Genomic DNA, 16,681 nt, shown 5'->3' with positions numbered 1-16,681 from the left:
ATATACTGAATGTAACGATAAAAAATACTTATGTGTTTGGTTGCAGAATGTAAAATGAATTTGAAAAGTATTTAATTATAAAGTTACTCGATAAAAAAATTCATATGTATTTAATACATATATATGTTTCATATTATAGGGTACAAAAATTCTTCTAATCGGAACGAAAAGAATCGACTCGAATAGATTCGGATCCAAAAAGAACCGATCCAAATAAATACAGACCGAAAATAATTGACCGAAATTTTACAAGTATATATTGGGACCAAGGGTATAGGACTCAAAAGATTAAGACAACTCAAAAGATTAAGACATGAAGAACTCGAACCCGAAAAGAACCGGTCCGAAACCAAAAGAAACTGGTCCGAACGCGATCCAAAGACCCGAACACCCAAACCTATTTAGGAAGATGTGATTTTCAGTATATACTTTGAAGTTCATAAATACAGAGAATTCAAACTGGCATAATTTTATGAAATCATGGGCCTTAATTCAACATTTCGAAATTATTTTATGTTTTTTTTTTGTTTTAATTAGAGAGATAGGTAATTATGCATATTATATTTTTGACTTTAAATAGAGCAACAAAAAGGTGCACAAGGAAATTGAAAATTAACATCCTAAATTATTTGGCACAACTATAATCATTTTAAACTCTATATTTTAGACTAAAAATTATACACATCAAATATTGACTATATTACATAATTATATGTACATTATATATGTTGGTATTAAACATATGAAAATTCAAAATATATAAATATATAAATATATAATTAATCTAAAAATTATTACAAAACTTTTATGCAAAGCTTATAATATAATTGCATTATTTGTTGCACAGTTAAAAAAAAAATTATACCACCAAAAAATGTATTGAACAAAAATAAAAACAAGTAAAGTAAATAATTTACACAAATTTATGAAAACCTTATAGTATAAAACTTATGAATTCTGTGTGTACAAATCAATTTAATAAATTTGTTCAAATCAATTTTTATATATTTAAACAAAATTTATCAATTTAGTTGATAAAAATAATTTTACATTTGAAAATACAAATCAAAATAATTAATAAATATCCGCCCGACTGGGCGGGTTCAAATCTAGTTAAGGGTTAAATGTGAGTCCATGTTTTTCAGTTTGTCAAGAAGGTATTTAGAATTTTTAGAAACCTTAGATTGCTTCTCACTTCTTTTTTTGTTAGCTGTAACATTTTGGAACATTATCATATGCAATGTATATGGGTCTTAATGCAGGTGGTAACACATCAATGACATTAAAAGAAACCACTAGGTACCATTTGTGTTTAATTTGTGTTTGTTAACTTTTCCCAAAATTTGTGAAAAACCAGGTGAAAAAAATAACTTAATTTGTGTGTGTTAACTTTTCCCAAAATTTGTGGTGGATAAACGAATGAACAGCATTTGTTTATCCACCACAAATTTTGGGAAAAGTTAACAAACACAAATTAAGTTATTTTTTTCACCGAACTGTAATCATTTATTATTCAATTATTTTGTATTTAGTTATGTTAGTAAATTATATGAGAAAAATCTATTATAAAAATGGATTTTGCCTAATATATGCTGCTAATTAAGAATATCTTTCTTTATTGGGGGTATCTAACCAAAAATTCTTACAATATTAGAAGATATATTATAAATTAATGGATTTGGTATTTCAAAATTATTGGAAATCCAATCTCATTTGAAATATTTTAAGTTAAGAGTTTTCATAATTTTGAAATACACAGAATAAAATAATAATTATCATATTTACATATAGTATCATATACTAATACTTGGGTTGAGAACTTGATGGTGAAAAACTTCCCATGGAATTTGCTGTAATAAAGAAACCTTCAAACTAGCGTGGATAGCTCAAATATATTCTTTAAGTTCTCTTATACTAAAAAAAAGTCAGAATAAGCTTAAAAGGAAAAACACAAAAGATTCAGAGAAAACACAATTCTCTAAAGTTCGTATCTCTTTGATTGAGACTGCTCAATCAAAAAGAGAGAAAGACAAGAGCAGCATTACAAGCTAAGTTGATATCGATGTCTATGCAATCATACTAGTCAATGATAACGTATGTGAATTAAGGACAGTTGATGGCTAATGTATATATTTTATCTAATTTCTCATATTCATCTTACGAGATGTAATGTTTATCTATCGAGATTAATGTTCGTCATAAATCATAATCCACTAGGTTAAGACCCGTGCCTAGCGCAGAATGAACATTATATATAAAAAATATTTAATGTATTATATATTTTTACATATTACGAAATAATAAATATATATTGAATAATCAAAAGTCAGTAACTATTACATATACAATTAAATTGATACGAACATATAAATCAATTTTATTAATCCAAACATTTTTTTCATAGCCATATGGAGGGAACGTAATCAACGTCGGCATGGAGAAAGTCCACTATCCCCGAGTCAGCTCATTCAGATGGTGGACAAAAACGTTCGTAATAGGCTGTCTTCCATCCGCGCTCGAGCGCACACGGGAGGTTTAGTTCTATGGTTTGCAACGAGATAGTTCATCGAAGTTTTTTCTGAGTTTATAAAAATTTCTATCCCAAAGTAACACAAAGTGTAAAACAGTTTTTTTGTTTGAATAAATTTAACATTCTTTCAAAAAAAAAAAATGTTCAAAATAAATTTTGAAACTAAAATATTTATGTATTTTATAGGGTTTATAGTTTAATTTAAAACGATATATCTATATATATATATATTAATCTTAATAATTAATTAAATTAGATTTTTTACTTATATGATTTTGTAATCATTTATATTTTATCATAACAAAAAATTTAAACCATGGATCACAAAATTTGAATGTGAGACTTTTAACAGTTTTAATAATTTATAGTTGTTTTTAAAAATTCAAAATATAACATATACAGAAAATTTAATTTTTTTTATTATATGGTTATTGTGATTGTTTAATTTATTTTAATAGTTTAAAATTAAACTAATATGATAGAAGATACACTATTTTTTTATCAAATCTTTTATTATTCAAAATCATTAATTGTCATATATACTTTAGTCACATTAGGAAATTTCGTAATTTTTATTTAAGAAAATAATAAAGAACATTAATAATGAATTTATAGTTAGTTTAATAAAAAACTTAATATATAATTAGATGGACCAACCTACTTTTCTAATGATTTTAAGAATCAACCTAGTGATGACATGTGGCTACAAAAATAAGATGTAATGTTTTTCGATTAATTTATAGGGGATATTATAGACCGCCTGTATAACTAAAGAGAAAATTTGATTGTTTAACTCTATCAATGGGATCCGAAGACTAGACTACAATCATTTGATACCTTACCTTTCATGATTTCATCTATTACATTATCTTTAATCATGCTTACTGTAAATGCATAATCTAAACCGTGATCTGCATGCATATCAGCATATTAGAAACTCTAAAAGTATTGGACTATAACTTAAAAACCATACCGAACTAAACGTCGACTCAAACCTAATATAAAAACAGTAATATTCTAGTTAACCACCAGACTAAGTGCGTCCGCTGATACGCACCATTCTAAATTTTTTATTTTATTTACAATTGTATAATTGGTAAGGGTTTTGGTTGTTCATCTGTAGCTCTATATACCAGTTAGATTATAAAAAGTATATGTGACTATATGCCACTTCATTTTTATCGTTTCTTTATTAACTATTATAGTTGGTTTGTAGAATTAGTGAATATGATATGTTATTGAGCTATTTAATATATGTGTACTGATATAACACTCATAATAATGTAAACTTTAATAATCCAACTCTAGTACATAAGAATATGTTAGAAAATATTGAAATTTGTTTTATTTTATAGTTTTTTCATTTAGTTTTAACAAACTTTCCGAGTGATTTAATGGGTTTAGCACAATTCCGAGTTCAAAAGTCATAATTACTTGTATAGTTTTTTTTTACTTTAGTAGGCTTTTTTTACTTTTATAGTTAGCATGACTTATCTGATATTTTAGAGATTATAATCAAACAAATCCGGGTTTTCCCATTATCTGTATATTATCACGTTGCATTTATATCTGTAATTAAAAAAAAAGTGTGTAACTTATCTAAGATTTGTTACTCTTAAGATAAACATCCAAATATCAGAACATCTTGTAGTTTTTTTAGATCCGCTTGTCAGGACTCAAGAGAAAGCTATGACTATAAAATGTCGTACATTTGTAACTAATTTTGTCTCTTAAAATCGAACTTGTGTATGGTCTAATAATTGGAAAAGTTTGCGATAAATATCAAATATTTGAATCGCATTTTCAACTATGGTTAGTTAGTCTTATATACTGAAAAACAAATTCTCTTTTTTCACATACTGCAATGATTATATTGGTCTACACTTTAGTTTGAGATTCTCCCGTTGTAAAAACATGTGTAGCATAACTCATGAAATATGTTGATTATCTCGATTAGATATGTCTTAATGGTATTTCTAATATAAAACTCATTATTTCTTTTAAAACGGAGTAACTCTGTAATGTAGTTGAGTAACTACAATTATATTTTATTCTTCATTTTTTGAATGAAAAATGTAGTAATAATATATAAAAAAAAGATCACTCTATTTATGAAATAAATTTATGTTCACTTTATTATAGATTAAATTCTATTTTGAAATAAATTATAAAGTGACTACAAGTCAAACTCCACGCACACGATAAGTTGATAGCTCCATACAGTATATCATACAAGTCGATCCCAAGTACAAGTTAAACTCCAATGACACGATACAGCTAAGTAGAAATCGAACTCCAAGCACACGATAAGTTAAATTCCGACGGTGGTCAACAAGAGATAAACCACTGCGAAAGGAGCTTGAAGATAAAATAATGACGAGCGTTTTCGACGAACCCAAACCCTCAGACGACAATCCTCACGAGTCCAAGATCGTTATAAACGGTAATGTATCTCTTTGGTCTCACAGTTTAACTCTTTATTAATATGATAAACTGCGAGCAGTGCGGTTCTAGGCACAGTCGGATAAAACATTTACCCTTGTCTTTCAATTTTATAGAATTTCGGGGAAAACATTAGTGAGAATATAACATAATATTTAACTCCTTAAATCTGAGATCAGGCCCTGACCGTTGAGGCAATAACAGTTCTTATCATTACCACCTAGCTAACCATAAATGAAAGGGAAAGGGTTATACCCGTTATGTTTCGGTTCAGTTTGTATATTAATAATTTTCTAGTCGTTATATTTGGTTTTAACATATTTTGAATTGAATTTGACGTGTAGGAGAAGAGGAGGAGGAGGAGAATGATAGTCCTGTTGAAGAAGTCCGGTTAACTGTTCCCACAACTGACGATCCATCACTACCGGTTCTTACTTTCCGAACATGGTTTCTCGGACTTGTCTCTTGCATACTGCTTGCGTTCGTGAACCAGTTCTTTAGTTTCCGGTCCAACCAGCTTTGGGTGTCTTCCGTTGCGGCTCAGGTCCTGACTCTTCCGCTGGGGAAATTCATGGCGGCGACGCTTCCGACAAAGAAGTTTGTGTTTCCAGGGACGAAATGGTCGTGGTCGTTCAATCCTGGTCCGTTCAATGTCAAGGAACATGTTCTTATCTCAATATTTGCTAATACTGGAGCTGGGGGAGCTTATGCCACCAGTATTATTACCATTGTTAAAGCTTTTTACCACCGTCAACTCAATGTCGCCGCCGCCATGTTGCTCACACAAACCACTCAGGTTTTAAAAAGTATTTTTTTAATGATTCTTGATTATTTTGCTAACATTTACAAGTTTAATATTTTTTTGTAAGATTGTTTTTATTTCTTGACATTATTTTTTTCACTTTTAAGTCTTAGATTTTGTTTTTATGGGAGAAAGGCAATATGTTTTTCTTTCTCGCACGTATGCATGCATTTTAAAATATAAATATTTTAATTATTTTGCATGTAATATATACATGATCAGTTTTTTTTGTCTGCTATCCATAGAGACGTTTCTCAAAAGAGCACCTCCGCCTCATCTATGACATATCATTTTCTTGCAGTTGTTGGGATATGGATGGGCTGGGATCTTCAGGAAGTTCCTCGTGGAATCTTGTTCAAGTCTCACTCTTTAGGTTTGTTTCTATCGACTGGTTTAATGACTCTCAACTCTCTTACATGTTCTATCTCTACGTCTCTCACTCATTTTGATTTTCATTTTGACTTGTGTAACAGAGCTGTGCATGAGAAGGAGGACTTACAAAAAGGGCAACAAACAAGACTAAGATTCTTCCTCATTGTCTTCGGTGTGAGCTTTGCTTACTACATAGTCCCTGGCTACCTCTTCCCTTCCATCTCCGCAATCTCATTCGTTTGCTGATTTGGAAAAGCTCAGTGACCGCTCAGATAGTCGGCTCAGGGCTCAAGGATTTAGGCATTGGTTCGTTTGGTCTTGACTGGTCCACGGTTGCTGGTTTCTTAGGCAGTCCACTAGCTGTACCGTTTTTCGCCATAGCTAACTTCTTTGCAGGATTCTTCATCTTCTTGTACATTCTTCTACCTATCTTTTACTGGAGTAATGCTTATGATGCACAGAAGTTTCCTTTCTATACTTCGCAAACCTTTGAACAGACTGGACATTCCTATAACATTACCCGTATACTAAACGAGAAGGACTTTGATATCAATCTAGATGCTTACAACGATTACAGCAAGCTCTATTTGAGTGTGATGTTTGCTTTGCTCTACGGACTTAGCTTTGCTTCTCTTTTTGCTACCATCTCTCATGTCGCCCTCTATGATGGAAAGTAAGGAGCCAACTTTCAACATCTTTTTGAATACATGATTTGATCTCGTCTCACTCTCTTTTGTGTTTGTTGTTGTATCTCAAGGTTTATATGGGGAATTTGGAAGAAGACAACGACAGCAACAAAGGACAAGTTCGGAGATGTGCATTCAACATTGATGAAGAAGAACTATCAAGCAGTACCTCAGTGGTGGTTCATCGCAGTTCTAGTTGCTTCCTTTGCTTTTGCACTCTACACTTGTGAGGGCTTTGACAAGCAGCTTCAGCTTCCATGGTGGGGACTTATACTCGCATGCGCCATTGCCATGTTCTTCACATTACCTATCGGAGTCATCCAAGCAACTACGAACCACCAGGTGGGTCTTAATGTTATAACAGAACTGATCATCGGGTACTTATACCCGGGGAAACCACTAGCCAATGTGGCTTTCAAGACCTACGGATACATCAGCATGTCTCAAGCCTTGTGCTTTGTGGGAGACTTCAAGCTTGGTCACTACATGAAGATTCCTCCAAGGTCTATGTTCATCGTCCAGCTTGTTGCGACTGTGGTTTCATCGACCGTCTGCTTCGGAACAACCTGGTGGCTCATTACATCCGTCGAGAACGTATGTAACACGGATTTTCTCCCAGTGGGTAGTCCATGGACTTGTCCCGGATACGAAGTGTTTTACAATGCATCGATCAAATGGGGAGTGATCGGTCCAAGGAGGATGTTTACCAAAGAAGGTATCTACCCCGGGATGAACTGGTTCTTCCTCGTCGGCATCTTTGCTCCAGTTCCCTTCTGGTACTCATCGAAGAAGTTCCCGGAGAAGAAATGGCTAAAACACATCCATATTCCATTGATCTTCTCTGCAGTAAGCTCAATGCCACAAGCCAAGGCTGTGCACTATTGGTCCTGGACCATCGTTGGGGTTGTGTTCAACTACTACATCTTCAGGAGGTTTAAGAGTTGGTGGGCGAGGCACAACTACATCCTCTCTGCAGCGCTTGATGCAGGGACCGCGATTATGGGAGTGTTGATATTCTTTGTGTTTCAGAACAATGACGTAAGCTTGCCTGATTGGTGGGGGCTTGAGAATTCAGACCATTGCAATCTAGCGCATTGCCCGACAGCCAAAGGTGTTGTCGTTAAAGGTTGTCCTGTGTTTTAAGGTTGATGCAGACAGAGTGCTGCCCGAAAGGGTTTCATGCCTTTAGGATTTAACTATGTACTTCTGAAAATTCTAAAAAGAACAACCAAATAAAGCAAAGCTTTCATTCCAACTATATAATCAAAGTGCAACCAAAGAGATTTAAACAAATTGAATCACTAGAAAAGGCCCCAACAGATATCATTAAAATGATAAAACTAGGGTTTAAGATAATACTTGAACAAAAAGATTCAAGGGAAACTGTAAACAAGGGTCTCTGCGAAATGTTTTGTTTTCGAGTGAAGATGAAGAAAGCAAAACTCTAATTAGCTATATCACATACCCGTCTTCAGTTGAAAAGTCCAGGGTTTAGCCAGTCCCTGCAATCACAATGAATATAACAAGTGAGATATTACCATCGTGTGCAATAGAGGTGTTAGCTTTGTGTGTATCTAGCTTACTTGGTGACATCATCAAGATGATCATCAAAATCTGTGACGTCCTTCCATTTCTCAGATGAAATGTAATCTGACAAAACTACATTGGCCGATGGCTCTTTCAAGAGTAGCTTGCTTCCTCCGTCTGTTCCAACTACTCTCCAGTTCTTGGAAGCATCTTTCACACAAAGCTAACATATAAAATAAACATAAAGTGTTACTAAACGGAAAAAAAAAAAAATCAAAAAACTTGACCTATTAACTGCAGCAAAAGAAACTCGCATCAAAGTAAAAAATACCAAACGAAAAGGGAGAGAAAAGCGTTGATCAAAGTACAATACAAGTTGCTCGCACAATTCAAGTAGATTGTCTGGTAACGTAATCAGTTAGTATAGTTATTTTCTAACGTAATCAGTTAGTATATTTATTTTCTAACATATATATATATATATGAGTGTAGAATGGCTTTCACACATATATATATATATATATATATATTCCCTACTTAATTGACTACATTTCAAGTCTCATATCAATGGCCTTCCAAAACTTTTGTTAAGATAAGAAATACAAACCTGCATCACAGGGCTTCGATCTTTACCCTTTGATAAGGCTTCAAGCTTTTTGTTGTTCAACTACAAAACAGAATACATCACAAGTAGTTAGAACTAGTGATTCAATAAACTGCTGTGACTGAAAGCAGAGGATTAAGAGATTCACACCAAGAGAATAGGCGCCTGAGGGAAGTAGCGAGAGATGTGATCACCAATGTTCTTAGCCACACCAGAGAGCTCCACATCGTCGAACCTCTCGTTGGCATGAAAGTAGCCAACAATACTCAGACCCTGAGCCACGTAATGCTCCTCTATCTAAACACCTCAAAACATCGAAGACCAATGCAATCAGATCCTATTCAATTTCAAAGACTATATGTAAAAATCAACAGGAGAAGGAGACGAGAGAGTGACCATGATGAGCGAGATCTCGAGAGGAGGAAGGAGAGCTAGGTTGGAGTGGAAGAGGGGCACGGAATCGGAGATCTCCACGACTCCTTCGTCCTTGGGACTGATTCGACCGACGAGGACTCCGTTGACCGCCGCCGTTTTGTGACGCAGAGAGTGGAGAACGAGCTTGATGTACGCGTTCTGTGAGATCTCATACTTCAGTTCGCCGTTGCCTCCCATCTCTGACTCGATCGGAGACTCACTGACTCCGTCCTTGAAATTATGAAGCCGCAAAGCAATCTGAGATCAGCTTCTTTTTTTTTTTTGTTTGTTAACGACAGTGGAGCTGGATCCCCATATAACCGGCTCCGGTTCGGCCCGAGTTTATACCCGGATTCCCTTAAATTTCCAATATAGTACGTTGCATTTTCTGAAATTGCAAACAATATCCCTAAGTTATCAAAGTTTCAAGTCGCACCATGTATTTTAAAAATAAGCTCATCAAATCCAAGTCGCATTTTAAAAGTCGACTGGGTTGTGACTTCGACGGTTGACCCAGATGTTTGTAGATATAACTTTTACATCTTAATGTATGGTAGGTTTTTAAGTTCATTGATCTAAACCAAGTAGAGGGGTTTACTTCAACCTGTGTGTTTTTGTTATTTGAGGAACTGTTAGATGCTAATACTGAGCCTAAAAAGTTGATTATATCAAGTCATGCAATACTCTTCTTTTAACAACTGTCACGGTTAATACTTCACTTAGAAATAAACGAGAAACATCAATTGTCATTTACACGTTCTCAGTTCACATTTTTACTGAAGCATAAACACAAAGCTCAAAACATGAATCAGTTTTACAAAACAATAGACAATAGATGCTAGAAGCTGTAACAGGACCAGATCATCATAATGAAAAAAGGTGGCACCACTACTGAGCTTAAATATAGCATAACACAACTCGATCAAGATATTCCGGAGACCAAAGTCGCCTTTCCTAGATAACAAACATTTCTACAACTCACACAAGGCAAGAACATTGGGCAGTTAATCTATTGAGCAGAGAGCAGCAAAAAGAACTCGTCTGTCAAAATAGTAATCTATTCAAGTCTTCTTCTGACTTACTTGCCTAATCACAGGAGACTAATGTTAAGCAAAATAGTAATACTCCTTATACAAAGTATCTTCGCTAGCAGAAACACTATCATTGCTTCTAGTTCACAAAATAATCAAAGATCAGGATAGTGGGGATACTATCAACCCCGCAAAAAACTTTGGATTTGCTAGAAACAAACCATCAACTGCAAAACCCCTCTTCTTACTCAAAAGCAAAAGATCATAGTTCGTACATAAAAAGCAAATAATACTCTAGAAGAGAAGGAAAAAAATACTGAAATAAAAGGTTCAAACGATAAAAAGGATCAAAGAAGTCCAGAAAAGCCATCAACTGCAGCAACTGGGCAGGCTTTTAGTCGACCTCCTCCATCTTGCTACCTTCAGCATCAGCATCATCCTCAAGCGGTGGCATCTCTGCATCGGCTTCCACGGCATCATCATCATCAATGCTCAATCCCAGCTTCAACATCCTGTGGATTCTGCTTCCGAAGGTGTTGGGCTCGTCTAAGCTGAAACCTGAAGTGAGAAGGGCAGTCTCAAAGAGAAGGAGAACAAGATCTTTCACCGACTTGTCATTCTTGTCAGCCTCAGCTCTCTTCCTCAGCTCGTCCATGATCGCATTCTCCGGATTGATCTCCATTGTCTTCTTGGAAGACATGTAACCTCCCATGCTACTGTCTCTCAAGGCCTGCGCTTTCATGATTCTCTCCATGTTCGCAGTCCAGCCGTACTCACCTGTTACCAGACAGCAAGGCGAGTCCACAACACGGTCAGAGACAATGACCTTCTCGACCTTGTCTCCAAGAACGTCCTTGATCACTTTGCAGAGTCCCTCAAACTTTTCCTTCAGCTCCTCCTTTTTCTTCTTCTCGTCCTCTGACTCTTCCAGTTTCAGACCCTCCTTGGTTGCAGAGACCAGCTTCTTTCCCTCGAATTCCTTGAGCTGGCCAATGGCATACTCATCGATGGCATCAACCATGTAAAGGACTTCATACCCTTTCTTCTTGAGCCTCTCAAGGAATGGAGAATTCTCCACAGCCTTCTTGCTCTCACCGGTGATGTAGAAGATATCCTCCTGACCTTCCTTCATCCTCGTCACGTAATCCTTGAGGCTGGTCAACTCATCACCGCTCTTGGTCGAGTGGTAACGGAGCAACTCAGCGATCTTGGTTCTGTTTTGAGAGTCCTCATGGATACCAAGCTTCAAATTCTTAGAGAAAGCTTCGTAGAACTTGTTGTAGTCCTCCTTGTTCTCAGCAATCTCAAAGAAGAGCTCCATGCACTTCTTCACGAGGTTCTTGCGGATGACCTTAAGGATCTTGTTCTGCTGCAACGTCTCTCTCGAGATGTTGAGGGGGAGATCTTCGGAGTCGACAATACCTTTGACAAAGCCAAGGTACTCTGGGATGATGTCCTCACAGTTGTCCATGATGAAGACACGACGGACGTAGAGCTTGATGTTGTTGGGCTTCTTCTTAGTGTCAAAGAGATCAAAAGGAGCTCTCTTGGGGACGAAGAGAACAGCCTTGAACTCGAGCTGGCCTTCAACAGAAAAGTGTTTCACGGCCAAATGCTCTTCCCAATCGTTGCTGAGACTCTTGTAGAAGGCAGCGTACTCCTCCTTGTTGATCTCCTCAGGCTTCCTCATCCAGATTGGCTTCTGCTTGTTCTCGTGAGAAACCTCCTTAATCTTCTTCTTTTTCTTCTCCTCCTTTTCCTTCTCCTCATCTACCTCCTCGACCTTGCCTTCCTCGTCCTTCTTCTCATCCTCATCCTCGTCATCAGAAATCTCCTTCTCAATAGTCTTCTCAATCCACAGGGAGATTGGGTAGCTGATGAACTCAGAGTGCTTCTTGACCAAATCCTTAAGCCTCCTCTCCTCAAGGTACTCCAACTGGTCCTCCTTGAGGTGAAGGACCATCTTCGTACCCCTACCAAGACTCTCGCCAGAGGTGTCTCTCGTCACAGTGAAAGACCCACCAGCCTGAGACTCCCACACGTACTGCTCGTCATCATTGTGTTTGGTGGTTACAATGACCTTGTCAGCAACCAAGTAAGCAGAGTAGAAACCAACACCAAACTGACCAATCATGCTAACATCAGCTCCAGCAGCCAACGCCTCCATGAACTCCTTGGTACCAGACCTCGCAATGGTTCCAAGGTTGTTGACCAAATCAGCCTTGGTCATACCGATACCACTATCGATGATGGTCAAGGTGTTGTTAGTCTTGTCGGGAATGATGTGGATGAAGAGCTCAGGCTGGCCATCGAGCTTGCTCTTATCGGTCAAGGACTCGAACCTAATCTTGTCCAAGGCCTGTTTCACAAGTTCAAAACCATTAAGTAACAAACGCAAGAACGTATACAAACGCATAGAAAGAAACTCAACCTATCTCGTAGAATCAATCCAAAACTATTAATCCGAGTTACTTATTTCATTCAAAAACTAAGTCACCAGAGTAAGATCCAACTATACAAACAAACCGAATGCATATAGATTGAAGATCCGTTTATCTCGTAAAAGACAAGAATCAAATTAATCGAAGCTTAACACCTAATGCTTAACCATGGTAGCAAAACTAAATCTAAGAAGACCGATTTGAATATCATAGAGCTCCCTACTTCAATTTTCAAATCGGATACAACAACAACAGTAATCAAACCTAATCTACAGATCGATCAAGGAGAAAGCAAAAGAGACTTACATCGGAGGAGTTGCTGATGAGCTCACGAAGGAAGATCTCCTTGTTGCTGTAGAAGGTGTTGATGATGAGGGAGAGCAACTGGTTGATCTCGGCCTGGAAGGCAAAAGTCTCGGCGTCGGCCATTGTTGCTGCTTATCGGGGAGATCTAGGGTTTATCAGGGAAAGAGAGAGCAGCCAAGTTATTGAAGGTATAAGGTAATGTGGGGAGTAGTTGTGTATATATATACACCCACATAATACCGAATTTCTAGATCCTTCTTTTAAGTGAGATCCATTACGCTAATATGTTAATTTTAAACAATTTGGGCCCAGTTTGACCAAAAATGGTTTGGGCCCAATAATCATGGGTCATCATATTTAGGTGTAGTTCACTTCTTTTTGGGTAAATTGACAGTTTTTCTTCTTCAAATTTCATATAATTTTCCAAATATTTGATAATTCAAAATATTTTAGATATTAAATCTAAAATTAATTAATATATTTTCAGTATCCAGAATACTTTGTCTGATAATGGTTCTGATTCTTTGGATATTAAAGTTTTGAATCCTTTTGAATATTTTCTCAGTTTCATTTCAAGTTTTGTACAATTCTTCGGGTCGAGTCCGGTTCTACACTTTGAATTCGGGTATTTTGCATAGTCCTAGTTAGGCCTGGACATAAAATTCAGAATCTGAAATTTGAACCGGACCCGAACCGAAAAACCCGATCTATTATCCGATCTGAAATGTAAAAAATGCTTACATGGGTCTTGTATGGTGGTACAAAAAATATCCGAACCCAAAGTGTTATTAACGGAACTCGAATGGGTAACCCGGAAAATCCGAAGTTACTAGTCAATATAAATATTTTGAAATATATATAAGTATTTCAATTATTAATTCAATATTTGTGGTAATATGATATATAAAAATAAATATTAAAATTTTAATAAATGCTTTAAGTACACAATTAGTTATAAATAAGTACTTTATAATTTGCTTATTGAAATAACAAGTGTATTCTCTGTAAGTTAATGCATATTGTTTACAAATAATGTTTGTTTTCATGTTTGATTTAACATTTTATTGTTAATTTATCAATTTCATGTATGATAGATTAATTTTTATTTAATTTAGGTATTTTTATTTATGCTTTGCTTTAAAAAAAAACAAATTTACTTCGGTTATATCCGAACCAAACCGATATAACCCGAATCTGAATGATATATGGTTATTTTATGGATTTTAAGATGCAATACAATTTTGAACTGAATCTGAAGTTTTATTATCCGACCCCGATCCGTACTAATACAATTTTAGTATGAGACCTAGAAACTTAAATCCGAAAACCCGATCCGAATCCGAATGGGTATCCATACGCCCAGGCCTAGTGATTTTGGTGTGATAAGCCCTTAAGTTTGTTGTGTTATCCGCACCAACCTTAAACTCAAAGCTCAGTCAAACCCTATACTGACGGACGGTGATATGTGTGAAAGATTTCGGGATTACAATCACCACAAAAAACAAAAGAGCCGTGTGCTAGCTGATAACTGGATGAATGGGCTTTCAAGCTAGCTAACGATATTATCCTCGTGTGAAGCCACGTGTTAGGCTTTGATGCTGTCTTGGAGTTTCCTTTGTTCCTTACAAAAACAAAATAATAATTGGTCAATGTTTATGAACTATTCTCATGCTAAAGTAATCATGTTCTTTAAGTTAATTTTCTCCATTGGTTCCCGAATTGTCGACGAGACCGACATCTATACATGGTCGACGATGAACGGAGGAAAAACATGTTTTGTGTTCCAAGATTTTAAATTTGATTAAACCTTAAGAAATGAAGACTAAATTAAACTATCCTCATTCGACGTGTAAATCAAAGAGTTTAGAAGTATCAATATCAATACTATTAAATTAGAAACATGACTTATTGATATAGGTTAAGTCCAACTATTTTTATAACTTCATCTAAACTATTATACATAACTAACTATGTATGTTTCAATATATATTTTGTAATCATTCTTCAGTTCCAAAATAATCAGGCCCACTACTTTCTACGGCTTTTTTTTGAACGACCTATACATCAAAAACTGTATGTATCTTATATTTTTGCATATGTCCATTTTCTTTTTACAAAATCTATGTATCCTTATATAACAATATATATAAAACAAATCATATAATGATATGTCTATTGCTTCTGACGAACAAAAAACATATCTATTTCATTTAACTGTTTTTTCACATAAACCCAGTTCTAATTACAACTTATATATTTGTTCAATTTTGACATTGTTCAATAAAGTTGTCAAAAATTATATTAGATTACTATTAAACACACATATAATTACAAAAAGCACAAATATAAAAATATTTTTTAAAAAAAAAAAAACACAAAAGAAAATATTTTTTTGAAAATACGAGTCAAAATCTAGTTTAGTTTTAAATTATAAAGTGTAATGAGTCGATAAGACGGATCTAGAATCGTAAGGTTATAAGATAACAATTAAAATGGTTTTTGTCGTTTAGATAAAGTTAAAATTCATTTGGATCTTGTGTTGTCAGTGTCAACTGTTAGTACTTACTATTTTTAGAGATATACCATGCATAGTCATTTAGCTTATACACTATTTCCGATCTCGGAAATTTCAACTTGTATGTGAATGGTGTCAAAATACAATAGAAAAAAAGTCAGCATATTAGAATGATTGACCAGCGGAACCAGAATACCAGTTCTAAGACCATCTTTAACCATAACAACTCTGTTGGATGCTTAAACATTTTTTTAGTATTAAATAGATGTTAAATATTTTTTTAAGCAATTTTTAATATTTTGACCTCTAATGGAAGTTGCTTATTTTGGGGTGCTTAAAAAAAATTATTAAACATTATTTTATATAAGATTAAATCTATTTATTATATAAAACATATTTAATCATAACATTTAGAAAATTCATTTTAAAATTAGAAACATCCGAGCTCAATTGTTATCCTCATCACGTCCAAATTTACTCCACAAATGTTCAACCAAATCAGCTTTCAGTTGTTCATGCATTTGTCTATCACGAATTCTAATTCGAAAATCCATCATATTGGCGATATTTGAAGGGATATCTGTTGAATAGTTGAGATCCACATGTGAACTTCCGTTGTCTTCTGCTTGTTGGAACTCGGAAAGATTAAATTGCGTGTATCCATCTCGTTCGTCTTCAACTATCATATTATGGAGTATGATACATGATCTCATAATCTTTCCAATTTTGACTTTATCCCAAAAAAATGCTGGATTTTTAACGATGGCAATCCGAGCTTGCAAGACTCCAAAAGTGTTGGACCCGAATATGACCGAGGTACCGATAAGCGTGAGCTAGCATGTGGGTTGCGATAAGCCCATCATAACAAAGGGAGCTGAAAGCCGAGCTGACGACTGGACCTGGGAGACATCATAGCAGAGGTCACGACAGAAAGTGAGCTAACACCTTAAGAGACTCGATCAAAAGGAGCCTAAAGCGAGTTCCGTAATTGAAGCCAAATATCTCGGAGAA

At 35.2% G+C, this 16,681-nt stretch overlaps 2 protein-coding genes and 1 pseudogene across 2 annotated transcripts; 1 reads left to right on the top strand and 2 right to left on the bottom strand.

Annotated features, from left to right (window-relative positions):
• The first annotated feature begins 4,803 nt into the window (after positions 1 to 4,803).
• LOC106328427 lies at positions 4,804 to 8,027 on the top strand (annotated as a pseudogene).
• Positions 8,028 to 8,115: 88 nt separating this feature from the next.
• On the bottom strand, positions 8,116 to 9,679 carry LOC106328428 (ER membrane protein complex subunit 8/9 homolog). Its single transcript, XM_013766863.1, has 5 exons — positions 9,360 to 9,679; positions 9,114 to 9,260; positions 8,967 to 9,026; positions 8,416 to 8,582; positions 8,116 to 8,334 (listed from the first exon to the last, which is right to left on the bottom strand). Exons 1-5 carry the CDS (start codon positions 9,573 to 9,575, stop codon positions 8,304 to 8,306), a joined length of 621 nt encoding a protein of 206 aa, XP_013622317.1. The 5' UTR covers positions 9,576 to 9,679; the 3' UTR covers positions 8,116 to 8,303.
• A 952-nt stretch (positions 9,680 to 10,631) lies between these two features.
• Positions 10,632 to 13,364, bottom strand: LOC106331758 (heat shock protein 90-2-like). The gene is made up of 2 exons (XM_013770166.1): positions 13,156 to 13,364; positions 10,632 to 12,767 (listed from the first exon to the last, which is right to left on the bottom strand). The coding sequence occupies exons 1-2, from the start codon at positions 13,276 to 13,278 to the stop codon at positions 10,803 to 10,805; spliced, it is 2,088 nt and encodes a 695-aa protein (XP_013625620.1). The 5' UTR covers positions 13,279 to 13,364; the 3' UTR covers positions 10,632 to 10,802.
• Between the last annotated feature and the right edge of the window lie 3,317 nt (positions 13,365 to 16,681).

The sequence above is a fragment of the Brassica oleracea genome, chromosome C3 (genome assembly GCF_000695525.1).
Source record: "Brassica oleracea var. oleracea cultivar TO1000 chromosome C3, BOL, whole genome shotgun sequence".
Taxonomy (NCBI): domain Eukaryota; kingdom Viridiplantae; phylum Streptophyta; class Magnoliopsida; order Brassicales; family Brassicaceae; genus Brassica; species Brassica oleracea.
Note: the sequence above shows the minus strand (reverse complement) of the source record. Positions and strands in the feature narration are given on the sequence as shown.